The sequence below is a fragment of the Giraffa tippelskirchi genome, chromosome 3, assembly GCF_054371585.1.
Source record: "Giraffa tippelskirchi isolate mGirTip1 chromosome 3, T2T-mGirTip1v1.2.pri, whole genome shotgun sequence".
NCBI lineage: Eukaryota > Metazoa > Chordata > Mammalia > Artiodactyla > Giraffidae > Giraffa > Giraffa tippelskirchi.
Window position 1 is genome coordinate 68,936,579 of NC_137277.1, and position 14,914 is coordinate 68,951,492.

General features: G+C 41.1%; 2 protein-coding genes across 7 annotated transcripts in view; one reads left to right on the forward strand and one right to left on the reverse strand.

The window, feature by feature from the left end:
• The window catches only part of INPP1 (inositol polyphosphate-1-phosphatase), a 28,250-nt gene extending 15,881 nt beyond the window's left edge, over window positions 1–12,369 (reverse strand). Inside the window, exon 1 of one of the 3 annotated variants that reach the window (XM_081579303.1) lies at window positions 12,000–12,369. The gene's annotated coding sequence lies outside the window, so the exon portion shown is untranslated. Of the gene's footprint in view, window positions 1–11,881 lie in introns of all 3 variants that reach the window. The other 2 variants (XM_081579304.1, XM_081579302.1) reach the window with 2 other exon arrangements.
• The window catches only part of HIBCH (3-hydroxyisobutyryl-CoA hydrolase), a 119,083-nt gene continuing 115,921 nt past the window's right edge, over window positions 11,753–14,914 (forward strand). For 2 of the 4 annotated variants that reach the window (XM_081579297.1, XM_081579289.1), the window contains exons 1-2: window positions 11,753–11,903; window positions 13,107–13,232. Coding sequence is in view for 2 of the 4 variants with exons in the window: in XM_081579289.1 (XP_081435415.1) it covers window positions 13,219–13,232 (14 nt within the window). In the remaining 2 variants the exon portion in view is untranslated. Of the gene's footprint in view, window positions 11,904–12,372; window positions 12,713–13,106; window positions 13,233–14,914 lie in introns of those variants that run through there. The other 2 variants (XM_081579288.1, XM_081579296.1) reach the window with 2 other exon arrangements.

Below are 14,914 nucleotides of genomic sequence, written 5' to 3' on the forward strand. Positions count from 1 at the left end.
CAGGCTTTGGAATCAGACAAACATGGGTTGTAAACCAGGGCTCTGCCATCAATTAGCTGTGTGGCATTAGGAAATTTACCTACCCTTTTTATTCATCTGTAATATGAAGACAATACTTATCTTGTGGGACATGCTCCCAGAGTCATAAGAAAACACACATGCTTAAGGAAGATCAAATGAGGTATTTCTGGAAAAGTACCAAACACAAAGCCTTACAAATAGTAGAGGGGATGTTCCTGACCTAGGGATCAAATACGTGTCTCTTAAGTCATCTGACCTGTCTCTTGAGAAACCTGTATGCAGGTCAGGAAGCAACAGTTAGAACTGGACATGGAACAACAGACTGGTTCCAAATAGGAAAAGGAGTACATCAAGGCTGTATATAGTCACCCTGCTTATTTAACTTACATGCCGAGTACCTCATGAGAAACGCTGGGCTGGAAGAAACACAAGCTGGAATCAAGATTGCCAGGAGAAATATCAATAACCTCAGATATGCGGATGACACCACCCTCATGGCAGAAAGTGAAGAAGAACTAAAGAGCCTCTTGATGAAAGTGAAAGAGAAGAGTGAAAAAGTTGGCTTAAAGCTCAACATTCAGAGAACTAAGATCATGGCATCTGGTCCCATCACTTCATGGGAAATAGATGGGGAAACAGTGGAAACAGTGTCAGACTTTATTTTTTTGGGCTCCAAAATCACTGCTGATGGTGATTGCAGCCATGAAATTAAAAGACGCTTACTCCTTGGAAGGAAGGTTATGGCCAACCTAGATAGCATATTTAAAAGCAGAGACATTACTTTGCCAACAAAGGTCCGTCTAGTCAAGGCTATGGTTTTTCCAGTAGTCATGTATGGATGTGAGAGTTGGACGGTGAAGAAAGCTGAGCACCAAAGAATTGATGTTTTTGAACTGTGGTGTTGGAGAAGACTTTTTGAGTCCCTTGGACTGCAAGGAGATACAACCAGTCCATCCTAAATGAGATCAGTCCTGGGTGTTCATTGGAAGGACTGATGTTGAAGCTGAAACTCCAATACTTTGGCTACCTCATGCGAAGAGTTGACTCATTAGGAAAAGACCCTAATGCTGGGAAGGATTGGGGGCAGGAGGAGAAGGGGACGACAGAGCATGAGATGGCTGGATGGCATCACCGACTCGATGGACATGGGTTTGGGTAAACTCCGGGAGTTGGTGATGGACAGGGAGCCGGGCTGCGATTCATGGGGTCGCAAAGAGTCGGACACGACTGAGCGACTGAACTGAACTGAACTGAACTGAAGTCTCCTGCACTGGCAGGCAGGTTCTTTACCAGTAGCGCCACCTGGGAGCCCATAACAAATGACAGCAACAACTACTAAATACAGTTTTACAGAACTCACAACCACAGTCCTTACTTGAAAAATAAGAGACTGGCAGCTTTGTATGGGTCACTGAAATCTTTTATGAAAATTTACTACTCTATTAAATCCAAAAGGCTGGAATCTACTTGTAATTAGTCAAATAACCCAGAAGAAAGTTCCTTTATGAAGGCCAGATCTGATTGCTTCGGTTTCTGGGTGTCTGGGTAGAAACTCTGGCTCCTGGATGCTGAAGACTACTCTGGCTTCATGGTAGACTATCTACAGATGGCTCAGGAGGGTCATTATTCTGTCAAAGGGTTATTTTGTCAGGAAATCTATAGCGCTTCTAAGGGCAACGGTGTCCGTTCTTGTGTGAGGACCCTGGTTGTACCAGAAGCTGGCCATGCCCTTGTGTTGTTTGTGATGATAGAAGTGTGACAAAATAGATAAGGGCATCAACAAAACAGAAATGCTCGCTAATGAATAGGCAAGTAGGTCAGAGCATTTCTGTTGACAGTCATTTTTTCCTGCAGATAATCCACCCCTTTTATAGGGCCCATATTCTTGCCCATTAGACAATTCCACCCCATTCCCACCATTCATAACTTGAATTCACTCTTTTACTCATCCGGAGGACTGGCAATTTGAAATGACTGTGTGGTGGCCCTGACTGATTGCTATTGCTGTTGGGGAAAACAGCTCAACTTCCATGAAATACCTGGGTGTTTTACTAGAAGTGTTTTTGGTGACCTCTCACGGGGTGCAGCTGTCCAGGACTCACCCTGGGTGGCATGCTGAGGCTGGCCAAAACTCTATTTAGCTCACATTGCTCTGCAGGAGGAACAGAGACCTTGTTCCTCATCCCCTTCCAGCTTAGGGCTGCTTCAGGGAGTAGTTTAAAGAATGGAAGCTGCCCTAGCAGAAAGGATGGTGTACAAAAGCAAGCCCACACAGAGGGGCTCAACTGGATCAACCGATGATGGTGAATGTGCAGTTTGCCAACAGTAGCCTCCCCTGACATCCCTAGGAGACGCTCATCTGCCCACCTCGTCACCTAGGCCAGAAGGAAGATTGTACCACAAGCACTAACAGGGATTTACAAACTGTACCTTTTAGCTCATTGGAAATTGAGCCGTCCTTCCAGTGAATAAGCTTTGTTCAGCTTTCAGATGCTTGGTCATTATACATTTCTCAAAATCCACTGAGTACAGCATGGGACAGCCTGTACTTCTTTTGTGTCACTTTACTTTGATCTCTGTGATACTACCGTCATCACTTCATAGGCTCTGATTAAGTTCAGCATTTCAGTGGCTGGTTTCCCACTCTCTGTCCGTTTACTCCCACGCTCTGGGCAGATCATTAATTTGCACATGCTGTTCCCTCTGGTTGACAAGCCCTTCCTCCTGCCTTTATGCCTGATATCTACTCACCTTCTCAGAATCTATTCAAGGACAAGAAACTTGAACAGATGCTTCATAGAAGGGGATATTCAACTGGCCAATAAATATATGAAAATATAACATTAATAATTAATTAATAATTATAATGTTAATAATTAATTAATAATCAGGAAAATGCAACTTAAAAATCACTACAGGGTATCACTGCATGTCTGACCAAATAGCTAAAAGTAAAGATTGAAAATTTCAAGGTTTGCTGAGGATGTGGAGCAATGAGCCTCTTCTAGTGTGAATGAAATTGGTACAACCATGTTGGAAAACTAGAATTTGTTGACTATAAGCATAACCTATGACCCAGCAAGTTCTCTTGTAGTCTTGTCCTCAACAGAAATTCCTGCACATGTATATTAAAAGACATATACAATATTTATGAGCAGCATAATTTCAAAATCACTGTAGATGGTGACTACAGCCATGAAATTAAAAGATGCTTGCTCCTTGGAATAAAAGTTATGACCAACCTAGACAGTATATTAAAAAGCAGAGATATTACTTTGCCAACAAAGGTCCGTCTAGTCAAAGCTATGGTTTTTCCAGTAGTCATGTATGGATGTGAGAGTTGGACTACAAACAAAGCTGAGCACTGAAGAATTGATGCTTTTGAACTGTGGTGTTGGAGGAGATTCTTGAGAGTGCCTTGGACTGCAAGGAGATCCAACCAGTCCATCCTAAAGGAGATCAGTCCTGGGTGTTCATTGGAAGGACTGATGCTGAAGCTGAAACTCCAATATTTTGGCCACCTGATGCGAAGAGCTGACTCATTGGAAAAGACCCTAATGCTGGGAAAGATTGAAGGCAGGAGGAGAAGGGGACGACAGAGGATGAGATGGTTGGATGGCATCACTGACTCAATGGACATGAGTTTGAGTAAACTCCAGGAGTTTACTCCGGGAAGCCTGGCGTGCTGCAGTCCATGGGGTTGCAAAGAGTCAGACATGACTGAGCAACTGAACTGAACACTTGAAATAACCCAAGTGACCATCAACAATAAAATGAAATAAATTGAGGCAGACTTACAGAAGAAAATACTATACAGCAGTGAGAATTACTGAATTACTGCTTTGGGCAATAACATGGATTCATCTCACAAAGGCATACTGCTGAGTGAAAGAAGTCAGACACCAAAAAAAATACACTGAGCAATTTAATTTAGTTGATGTTCAAGAGAAGGCAAAACCAACTTATGGTGTTAGAAGTTGCAATGGGGGTTACCCTTGGAGAAGGAAGAGGGATTACTTACTGATCAGGGATTACCCCTGATGGGGGTAAATGATGGGGCCTTTAGGCATTGGGAATGTTCTGGATTTGAGTGATGGTTATGTGGGCGGATTGACTTTGTGTACATGCATCAAGTTACACACTTAGGCCTTGCATACTTTTCTGCATGTATTTCTAATTGAATAAAAGTTTTTAAAAGGGTGTGTGTGTAGAGAGAGAGAGGCGAGTCCATGTGACAGTTGGCTCCTCCAGGAGCCATGCCTGACCCTCCATCTTTTGTACCAGGGCCACGGGAGAATGCAGGCAGGCCAAACCTATTTCCCAGCCCTCCAACACATTATACACTGGTTTGCTTCTCTGTGCTCTGTCTGGCAGGAGATTTAAATGTGTGTGGTTTCTTATGACCCTGAGCACATACCTCAGAGGTGTTCAATATATGTTGGCTGATGAATTTCCTCTTAGCCGTGTAAACACAAAATTCATCTTTGTCATATTGTTTATTACACTTGGTTTAATACCCAGATGCCATTCCACAGGTGCTATTAGCCACATGGATCCATATCAACTTATATCAAAGCCTACATATAATCGGGGCTTCCCTGGTAGCTCAGTCAGTAAAGAATCCGCCTGCAACACAGGAGACCAGGGTTTGATCCCTGGGTCAGGAAGATCCACTGGAGAAGGAAATGGCAACCCACTCCAGTATTCTTGCCTGGAGAATTCCACAGACAGAGAAGGTCCATGGGGTTGCAAGAGTCTGACACAACTTAGCGACTAAACCACCACCACCACTACATACATCCTACATTCATTTACAAAAACAAATCAAAGCTGTATCCGGATGATTAGCAACTGAACTACATTTCTGAGCACCAAAGAAGAATCTGGTATCATGCTCTGTCATCTGGCAGTGACCTATCTGGATTAGTTTCATTGATTAAATGGCCCAAAATGGTAAGTTTAATTTGGCTTCGTTAGAGAAGACATTAACTAGGGGATATGTAAATCTATCTATTTAACCTTCACATTTCTCCCTCCCTTATTCCCATCCTTCAAACAGTGTTGACATACAGGCCTGTTTCTAGGCTGATCAGTCTACCTCACCCTAGCCCTACTGAGGCTGCTCTTGGACCACATTAGCCCACAATTTTGCTAACTGATGGGGCTCAAAGCAATAGATCACAAAGATAGCCTCTATCCTCAAATGTTATTCTGGTAGCTTTTAAGTGGGAGCTTGTGCTAAAGTAGTGTTTTCCAAATGAGTAAGATCAAGAATTAATTGAAACATTCATTAAAAATATAGCGTTTTAGACTTCCCCTAGAGATACTGATCCAAGAGATCTGGGTTGAGGACAGGGAATGTCACTCAGCTATTTTTATTCGAAAATTTAAGGAAACACCAGGTTCAACCACCAGCGATGTCTCTCACTGGGTATTCAGGAGCAGAACAGGGAAAAGCTATTAGCTTAGCATACTGCAACTGCCTTGGTTGGCTAAGGGTCAGCTACATTGACTTTTTTGTAACAAAAATTAAGTGCTGGAAAAAAAGCAAGTTGATCTACATAATAAGTATTCCACATTAGCATAATATTGCCATTGAAATATAGATTTCAAAGTCTTCTCAGAATGCATTTGAAAAGTATGAAAAATATTATTCCATTTAGAAATACTTTTAAATTTGATAGTGACTCCTTTTTATCCTCTCCTCCAGAGTTAGAAACATTTTCACTAAATATAAGCTCTTTTCTATCTGCTACCTTCCAACTACACACTTAAACTTCTATATGCTAAAATATGTTTTTAGCATACCACCGAGGTATCAGAAATGAAACCTGAAATCATATAGAATATTAAAAAAAAACATGAAAGTAGATTCAGTGTAGCTATCTTAATTGCGGGAAAAAATAAAATATTTTAAAATTTAATGCCTAATTCAAGGCAAAAAGAAAAAACACAAGAAGTATGGCTTGTAGAAAGAATCTTTTCCAGCAGAATATTAGTTTGGTAGCTGTTAATCCTATTATTAATCTTGTTGTTTTTCAGTAGCTAAGTCTGACTCTTTGCAACCTCATGGACTAGCACACCAGGTTCCTGTCTTCCATTATCTCCCAGAGTTTGCTCAAATTCATTTCCATTGAGTTAGTGATGCTATCTCACCGTCTCATCTGCTATCAGTCCCTTCTCCTTTTGCTTTCAATCTTTCCCAGTATCAGGGTCTTTTCCAATGAGCTGGCTCTTCACATCAGGTGGCCAAAGTATTAGAGTTTCAGCTGCAGCATCAGTCCTTCCAAATGAATATTCAGGGTTGACTTCCTTTAGGATTGACTGGTTTGACATCCTTGCTGTCTAAGAGACTCTCAAGATTCTTCTCTAGCACCACAGTTCGAAAGCATCAATTCTTTGGCACCCAGCCTTGTTAATGGTACAACTCTCAAATCCATACACAACTACTGGAAAGACTGTAGCTTTGACTGTATGGACCTTTGTCGGCAAAGTGATGTCTTTGCTGCCTAGGTTTGTCATAGCTTTCCTTCAAGGAGTAAGGTCTTTTAATTTCATAGCTGTAGTCAACATCCACAGTGATTTTGGAGCACAGGAAAATCAAATCTGTTACTGTTTCCACTTTTCCCCCTCTACTTGCCATGAAGTGATGGGACTGTATGCCATGATCTTAGTTATTTGAATGTTGAGTTTTAAGTCAGCTTTTTCACTCTCCTCTTTCACCTTCATCAAGAGGCTCTTTAGTTCCTCTTCACTTTCTGCCATTAGAGTGGTATCATCTGCATATCTGAGGTTGCTTTCTCCATAAATATCATTAATCTTATTAATCCTCAAATCCATTTTTAATGTTTCCTTTTGAATGTAACATTTTTAGTCATTTTATCTTTTCTTCTGAACTTTGCAACACTTACTTGTGGCACCAACTCACTTAACACTTGCTTTTTATGGTCTATACGAGCCATGTTTAGGCCACAGGAGAGCTGGTTCTTAGGCTCTGCTTGGACTTTAACCAACCAGGTGTAAAACCTTAGCCACATGAGTAAGCTCTCAGGGACTTGTTTTCCTCATTTTTGTAAACATAAAAAAGGAAAAGAAAAAAAGGACAGAGAGATTGGAGGAGATGATTTCTATGGTCTGTTCCAGTGCCAAATTTTCTGACTTTTTAATTATCTACTTTCCAGATAAAAGAGGTTGGGGAATATTATTCAGCCTTAAAAAGGAATGAAATTTTCTGGCATATGCCTCAATACACATGAACCTTGGAAATATTATCCTAATTATAAGAAGCCAGGCTTAAAAAAGCAAGTATTATATGATTCCACTTATATGAGGGACACAGAATAGTTAAATTCATAGAGACAGAAAGTAGAATGGTGGTTACCAGGGCTGTGAGAAGCTGGCAATAGGAGTTATTGTTTAATGGATCCAGAGTTTCAGTTTGGGATGACAGGAAAGTTCTGGAGATGGATAGTTATGATGGTTGTATAACAGTGGAAATGTACTTAATGCAAGAGAAATGCACACTTGAAATTGGTTAAAATGGTAATTTTATGTTATACGTATTTAACTATAATTTTTAAAGAGTAAAACACAAAATTACAAGTTCAAAAAAACATACGTTTCAAAAGCTTTTGATGTTTATCACCAAGCTAATAAGAAAGGGCATAATAAATACTGTTGGTTGAATGAAAAAAAAAAAAGGTTGGGGAGAAGTCATGAAAATTAAGTTGAAAAAGAGCACTAGGCTCTTTGCCTTGTATTTGATTTTACACTGCAATCACACTGGTTTTATTGTTTTGGCCATGTTGTGTGGCATATAGGATCTTAATTCCCCAACTAGAGATTGAACTCATACCCCCTGCATTGGGAGCAAGAAGTCTTAACCACTGGACTGCCAGGGAAGTGCCCACACTAGTTTTTATACTTAAATTGTGTTTCTGGGTTACAGTGGTTCGGGTTAGTGAACCTTATGAAGAAGGCCTAAGCCCCTGACCCCAATTCTAATTGTTCTCTCTCTAATAGGTTTTAAGTTCCTTGAGAGCAGGACACACAATTTTTTCGTCTCCTCATGATACACAGTGGGAATTCTGTAATTTAACTGATATCATTCCATTTGTGATAAACATGTTTAAAAGGATTTTATTGCATTAAGATTAATCTGGAAGAGTTTATTCATTATGTAAATTTTAGGATTATAACTGTGAGGAAACATGATTCAAATGAGTTCTTAACACAACATTTTAGAAGATGGTTATTATTATTTATTTCTGCAGTGATAGATTATATGACCTATATATTCTCTGAATATTATAGCAAGAAAGCAAAGATCACAGATCACATTATGTGTCATTTTGGCAGCCTGGGTTTCTGGCAGCCTTTATCTTATCATTCTATTTCCATTTTGTAGAGGTGAATGTTTATTTCTAACAGATATTTAAGGAACACAAAGAAATAGTACCTTTTACTTGAAAGGGTCAAAGTACTAAAAAGATATAAAAGGTTCATTAAAGCCAATCCAATACATTAATATACTAAATGCACTTGCATTCTTGTTAATCCTGAAACCACAGGTAATTGTTTAAGCTGGTTAATATTTATCTTCTTGATCTCATTTTTCCATTTCTGTATTCATGGAAGCTTACAATCAGCCATAATTTAAAAACAGATCTTTCATGATTCCCAGATCAAACTGAGATTATATGGGATTATATGTCATTCTGGCAAACTCCAAGGAGTTAACTAGAGGGGTTTTCTAGAACTTGGAAGATAAGATCCTATTTTTGAAACTACTGATAATTAAAAATTTTTAAGTACGTTAGGATTACCTTAACTATATTAAATAACATTTTCCTTTAGTCATTTGAATTTAATCCTTTGCTATTTATTACAGCTCTCATGAGTATCAAGGGAAACTTACCATCATCACTCTGTAAAGAAAAGGACAAATTTAAGTATCTATTGCTAAAGTTAGCAAATACTTACATTAATTTAAACTTGGATAATTAAGTTAAAAGATTTTAAATACTGAGTTGATTAAAATTAAAACAAGAAAGCAAAGAACCCTTTTCCACCTTTCAAAGAAAAAGAAAAAGACAGAGAGAGTGCAAAGGAAAAGGAATACAGACAGAAAGAAACGAATACTTTCCATGTGGTAATTCATCTTAATGAATTCTTTTATAGATAATTAATATTTTACTTTGTCAATTCGTCTTTATATATAATTAACCACATTTTATGCACAAGTTTTGGTTTTTTTTCTCTTTTTTTAGATGGTGTTGGGTCATTTTAATAAAAGTTATAAATAAGTTACTAAAATTTGCATGCTGGTTTCTCTGATTAGGAACACAAAAGAAGTAACAAATAAGGCTGTTATATGAAAGAGAAATGATCGGGTACAATGTTTTGCTGTAGATTACTTTCACAGTAACCTGCACTAAATATCCATTAATAAAATGCTCTTATAACATTAAAGAACTTGAATTAAGATTGCCTACCACAAAAAAGAGACTGAATATGTAAAAATCTTTGCTAAATTCAATCACCCTGCAAGGCTTGACTAAAAACTATATAAAAGTTTCAGATTTCCTCAATGTGTGACATTATCACATTAGCAAAACCACAGCTTCCATTTATGAACATGTTATCTTCAGGAATGCTAATAGATTATATCAACAACATTTATTGCCCATCTGTGATTTCCAATTTTGCCTTTTTTTGTTTGTTTTGGTTTGCCCTTTTAAATTTTTATCATTTTGACCTATTTTAAGTATCTTTTTTCCCTTAGAAATTCTGATTCAGGAAATTCCAGGTAGCAAACTGGAAGTCTTTTAAAACCAATACTATCCCCACTTCCTCTCACATGCCCTCTAGTCCCTAGGTAATTTTAAAAATTAGACAAGTTTGGGAACTACTACTCACCAATCATGAGAGATGAGAAACAAAGTACCCTCAGCTCTTCCTTTATCTCTAAACTCCAAATCAAACAAAAACATCAATCTAGAGAGTTTTATTGCTTCATTACAAGATTCAAAATATTTTAACAAGGACATTTATTGAGGACACATATCTAGAAAAATTTCACATATATAGCATCCTCACACTTAATAAATGAAGACACATGGTTTTATTAATCACTTTATAGGACACCATTATCTCAGGCAATTTGTCTACAAAATGAAATGGATTAAGACATACTCTAATTGGTATCAGAGACAGAAATAAAAGCAGAAATAAATATATATGAATAGCTTTTGTTTCACAGGCCTTTTATTTCAAATTAGACATGATTTTTTTTTCAGAACTACCACAAGTATAGCTGTAATTTAAATCTATAATAAGACATGTCACATTAAATAGTATGAGTCCAAGCTGCAATTTCCAACCAAGTGGTGATTTAGTCCTAAATCTTGAAAAGAAATGGTAGCTGATTCTATGAAAAAATAAATTGTAACTTTATGCATTTTACATAATCTTCTTCATGACTATGACTAAGAACTAACTTCATGCTGCTGCTGCTAAGTCGCTTCAGTCGTGTCCGACTCTGTGTGACCCCATAGATGGCAGCCCACCAGGCTCTACCGTCCCTGGGATTCTCCAGGCAAGAACACTGGAATGGGTTGCCATTTCCTTCTCCAATGCATGAAAGTGAAAAGTGAAAGTGAAGTCGCTCAGTCGTGTCCGACTTTTCGCGACCCCATGGACTGCAGCACGCCAGGCTCCTCCGCCCATGGGATTTTCCAGGCAAGAAGAGTACTGGAGTGGTGTGCCATTGCTTTCTCCACTAACTTCAAGAGTAGTTTAAAAATCCTCAAGAGCTTAAAAGTAGATTCTAAGTATACAAACAAATATCTGCCTCGAAATAATGAACTCTTCTATTACCTTTCTCCCCCTAATATTCCCTATTTTAAAAGGGAAAAAAATTAGGTCACTTAGCTAAGTCATCAGTCAATAGTGGTTCGGTAGATTATTTTCATCATTAGACTATTATCAGGCTGAGTAGAGCTGATCCTTATCAACTTCTTTGGTTTTTAAAGCTAGGAGTCGCAGGAAAAAAGTAAAAAAAAAAAAAAAGGTTTTATTCAACATGTGGGATGCACTCAAGAGGTCTATCCACACAGCCTTAACCCACTGTTCTGTGGAAGTGAATGCATTCACACAGCGGGCAAACTTCTGCTTATTCAACGCTTTAAAAGTAGCTTTAAAACGGAAAATCCCCCAAATACTCTAATTGTTTCTATGGATTCTTCATGAATGTAATAAATAATCTAGGGATTTTTTTTTCACGCTCTTTATGTCTTAACAGTATTCTTAATTCGGCCAAACCCATGTTAACTATTTTCCCCTCTACTGTGGTCACACCAAATAACTATGCACATCTCACAAAACCGCCTTTCAAAATGCAGGGGATTAAAAGCAAGAAGGCAAAGACTTCTAAATATAGTCCCTTCATGTTTATTTTACTCTCATCGTAGGTCACTAGCGGCAGCTAACAGCGATGGACACTTGGAAGCATCTCTCAAAGCAAAACCAAGGGGCGCTTGACAGCTACGCCATCTACCTGTTGAACCCGGGCCACTGCGCTCGGCTAGTCAGATCAGCTTCTACGACTTACAAGTGCTAATGATCGAATTTTTTAAAAAGTTGTTTGCCAGTCTTTCTTCCTTCCCTCTATTTCTTTTGGGCAGTTTCTGTGGAACCGAGGGAGCCAGAAGACTCGCGAGCTCCTCCGCCCGGCTGGTAGCAGCAGCGAGCGGGCCGGGCCGGGCCGGGCCGGGCCGGGTGGCGGGCTCGCTGAGGCGGACAGAGGTCATCATAGGCCGGGCGGAGAGGCAAGGCGCCCTCCCAACCCAGATTTACTCACCTACCGTGCGGAGAGGCAATGGGTGCGTGCTGTTCGCCCAGCCCGGAGACCCAGATCCGAGCAGGAAGGGAGGTTGTGGCGCCGGGGCGAGGGGCGCGTAAAGAGGAAAACGTATTACCTAAGCCGGGATACGGAGCCCAGAAGGAGGCTGCAGCCTTTCCCTCCAGAAACGGAAGAGGCGGGGGAGGAGGAGGAGGAAAATGCGGCGGAGGAGGTGGCCGGGCGTGCGAGGCTACCGAGGGGCGCTGGGCGTGCGGCCGCCGGCGCGGCTCCAGGGCGAGGGGAGGGGAGCGCGGCGGCGGTCGTCTGAAAGCCAGGCGCAGCCGAGCGGCGCGCGGCCTCGCTCGGCCGAGGATCGCAGACCGCAGCATCCGCCAAGCCGCCGCCCCCTCGTGTCCCCCGGGACCGCGGCGTGGAAAGGCGCGGTGACGCCTCGAGGCTCCCGGGGCGAAGCGGGCATCCCACGCCTGCCTGCCCGAGTCTGCAACGTCACAAGTGGAGCGTGATGATTCAGAGGGCAGTGCCAGGAAGAGAAGGGCTCCAGGGTCACCTAATCCACTGTTACTGTTTTGTTCTTGCAATCGCCCACAAATTCGGTTTTAGTATCTTCCTCCTCCATTCTTCCGTCCTCTTTTTTTTTTTGAGGATTATGGGTTTGACAAACGGGTTGGCAGCTGTGAAGATGGACTTCCTGCGGGTGACAATGGGGTCCCATTGTTCTACTAGAAATGTCAAGCATGCGGGTTGTTCAGCAAACCCTCGCAGCCTCTCCTGGGCGCTTGACTTACAAGGTGTGGGCCTAAGGCCACCTTGACCGGAAGCACATAGTGGGTAGGAAACTCTTCTCTCAAACGCTTTAAACTGTGGGATTCAGCATACCTTAAGGATGGTTTTGAATGGTGGGTGGAGACAGGAATGAGTGGTGACGGGGAGAAGGGTAGACATTTTTAAAGGGCTACAGAGTTTTGAATATAAGGGATCTGGCCAGCGGCCCAGCAAGCAGGATGTGGTTAGTGAGCACCCTGGGCCTTCTAAAGCCCTTCACACATCCTATCACTTCATGGCACACCTAAGAAATGATCACATCGGCAGGACCCCAAATGGCAAACAGGAGGCTGCTCATGTAGGAGGGACTGGGCCCTTCCACCTTGGAGGGCAGAGGAGACCACTGTCAATATACTCATTTCCTGGCATGAAATTACAGTGCTCTGTTTTACTGTTCTAGCTACCAGATTTTCTGATCTCCATTTCCCCAAACCTCCTGAGTTGTCAAGACCTGGACCTCAGAACAGTGGGGAACCAGCAAGACAGGGGCTCAACTTGTCCTAGTCCAGGAAATGATGCTTCAAAGGTTAGTCTCCCAGACAGAACACGCTTTCTGCTCCCAGCCTGCTTCTGTGATGTCTGACTGAGACAACTTCTGCTCCATCCCACCCCTTCTCACCCCTACTCCATTAATGGGCTTTCACTCACTAGCAAGTCCAGCTGATTCATTCTTTCTTCTCTCTCCTGATTCATTTTTTAGATCCATCCCCTTAGGGCTCATTAGGTCCATTGCCTTTGTTATTGTTTATTTATCATTATCGTATCTAGTCGCATTTCTATCTATGATGGTAAAAAGTCAAGAAATAGTTTGAACATGATATTTGGAAGTAAAGAAGCAAATACCAGAATAATGAGATCAAAGAATTTGCCCTGAGGGAGCAGGAACTGGGGGCGTGAAGGGTGGAGCAGGATGTTTTTGTGACAAAGCTGTGTTCATCTGCGACTGAATCTATTCCACTTGCCACTTTGCTACCACAGAGCTCACCCTACATTGCACGTCTCAGTGGGTTGCTCGCTTAAAAGCCTTCACTGGCTCCCACTTCCCCAGTTGTATGGAGAGCAAGCTTCTAGGCAAAGCATCTCTCCCCCTCCAATCTGTCAACCCTGCCCCCCTCACACTTGACACTCCGTTTTACCACATCACATCTAGTTTCCTAAATGCATAAATTTGTTTCATTCCTTTGTGCCTTTATACATGTTATTTATTTTGCCTGGAGTATTCTCTGCTGCTATGATAATAGCTAATGGCACAAGCTAAGTGCTTTTGTCTTTTATAGCTATTCATTCCTATATCAACCCTATGGTAGGATTACTGTTAATCTCAATTTAATAAACAACAAAACTGTGACTTAGAGAGGTTAAGCAATTTACTGGACTATGTAGCATGCATATGTGGTAAGTCGCTTCAGTCATGTCCCAACTTTTTGGGACCCTATGGACTGTCTGTCCATGGGATTCTCCCGGCAAGAATACTGGAGTGGGTTGCCATGCCCTCTTCCAGGGGATCTTCTCCACCCAGGGACTGAACCCAAATCTCTTATGTCTCCTGCCTTGGCAAGCAAGTTCTTTACCACTAGCCCTACCTGGGAAGCCCAGAGTGGTGAGACCACATTTGAACTCAGGAGTATGACTTCAAGACTCACATTATCGTACCTGTTCATACTTTTAAAAAATTCTCAGATACTAAATTTGAGCAGGACTTAAAGTTTTTTAACAATCTTAAAAGTGAAAAGAAAAAAATCTTGAAAGTGCAAAGAGAAAATATAACTGAATTGCTTTTCATCTCAAAGTAAGTATGGAACAAAGGATAAAATTACAAAGGAAAGTGACAGATCTGACTATGGAATTTTTAACTTCTTTCATCAAAGAAACCCATATGGTAAAAGTAAAAATTACTCCAAAATATACAATATAGGGGCTTCCCTGGTGGTCCAGTGGTTGAGACTTCACCTTCCAGTGCAGGGGCTGTGGGTTTGATTCCTGGTTGAGGAGGTAAGATCCCACATACCTTGTGGCCAAAAAACCAAGACATAAAACAGAAGCAGCAAGCAGCACTTCCCGTAGTCCAGTGGTTAATACTCCACGCTTCCACTGCAGCAGGCATAGGTTCAATCCCTGGTCAGGGACATTTCACATGCCACGTGGTGTGGCCCAAAAAAACCCCAGGAGCAATACTGCAACAAATTCAATAAAAACTTAAAAAATGGT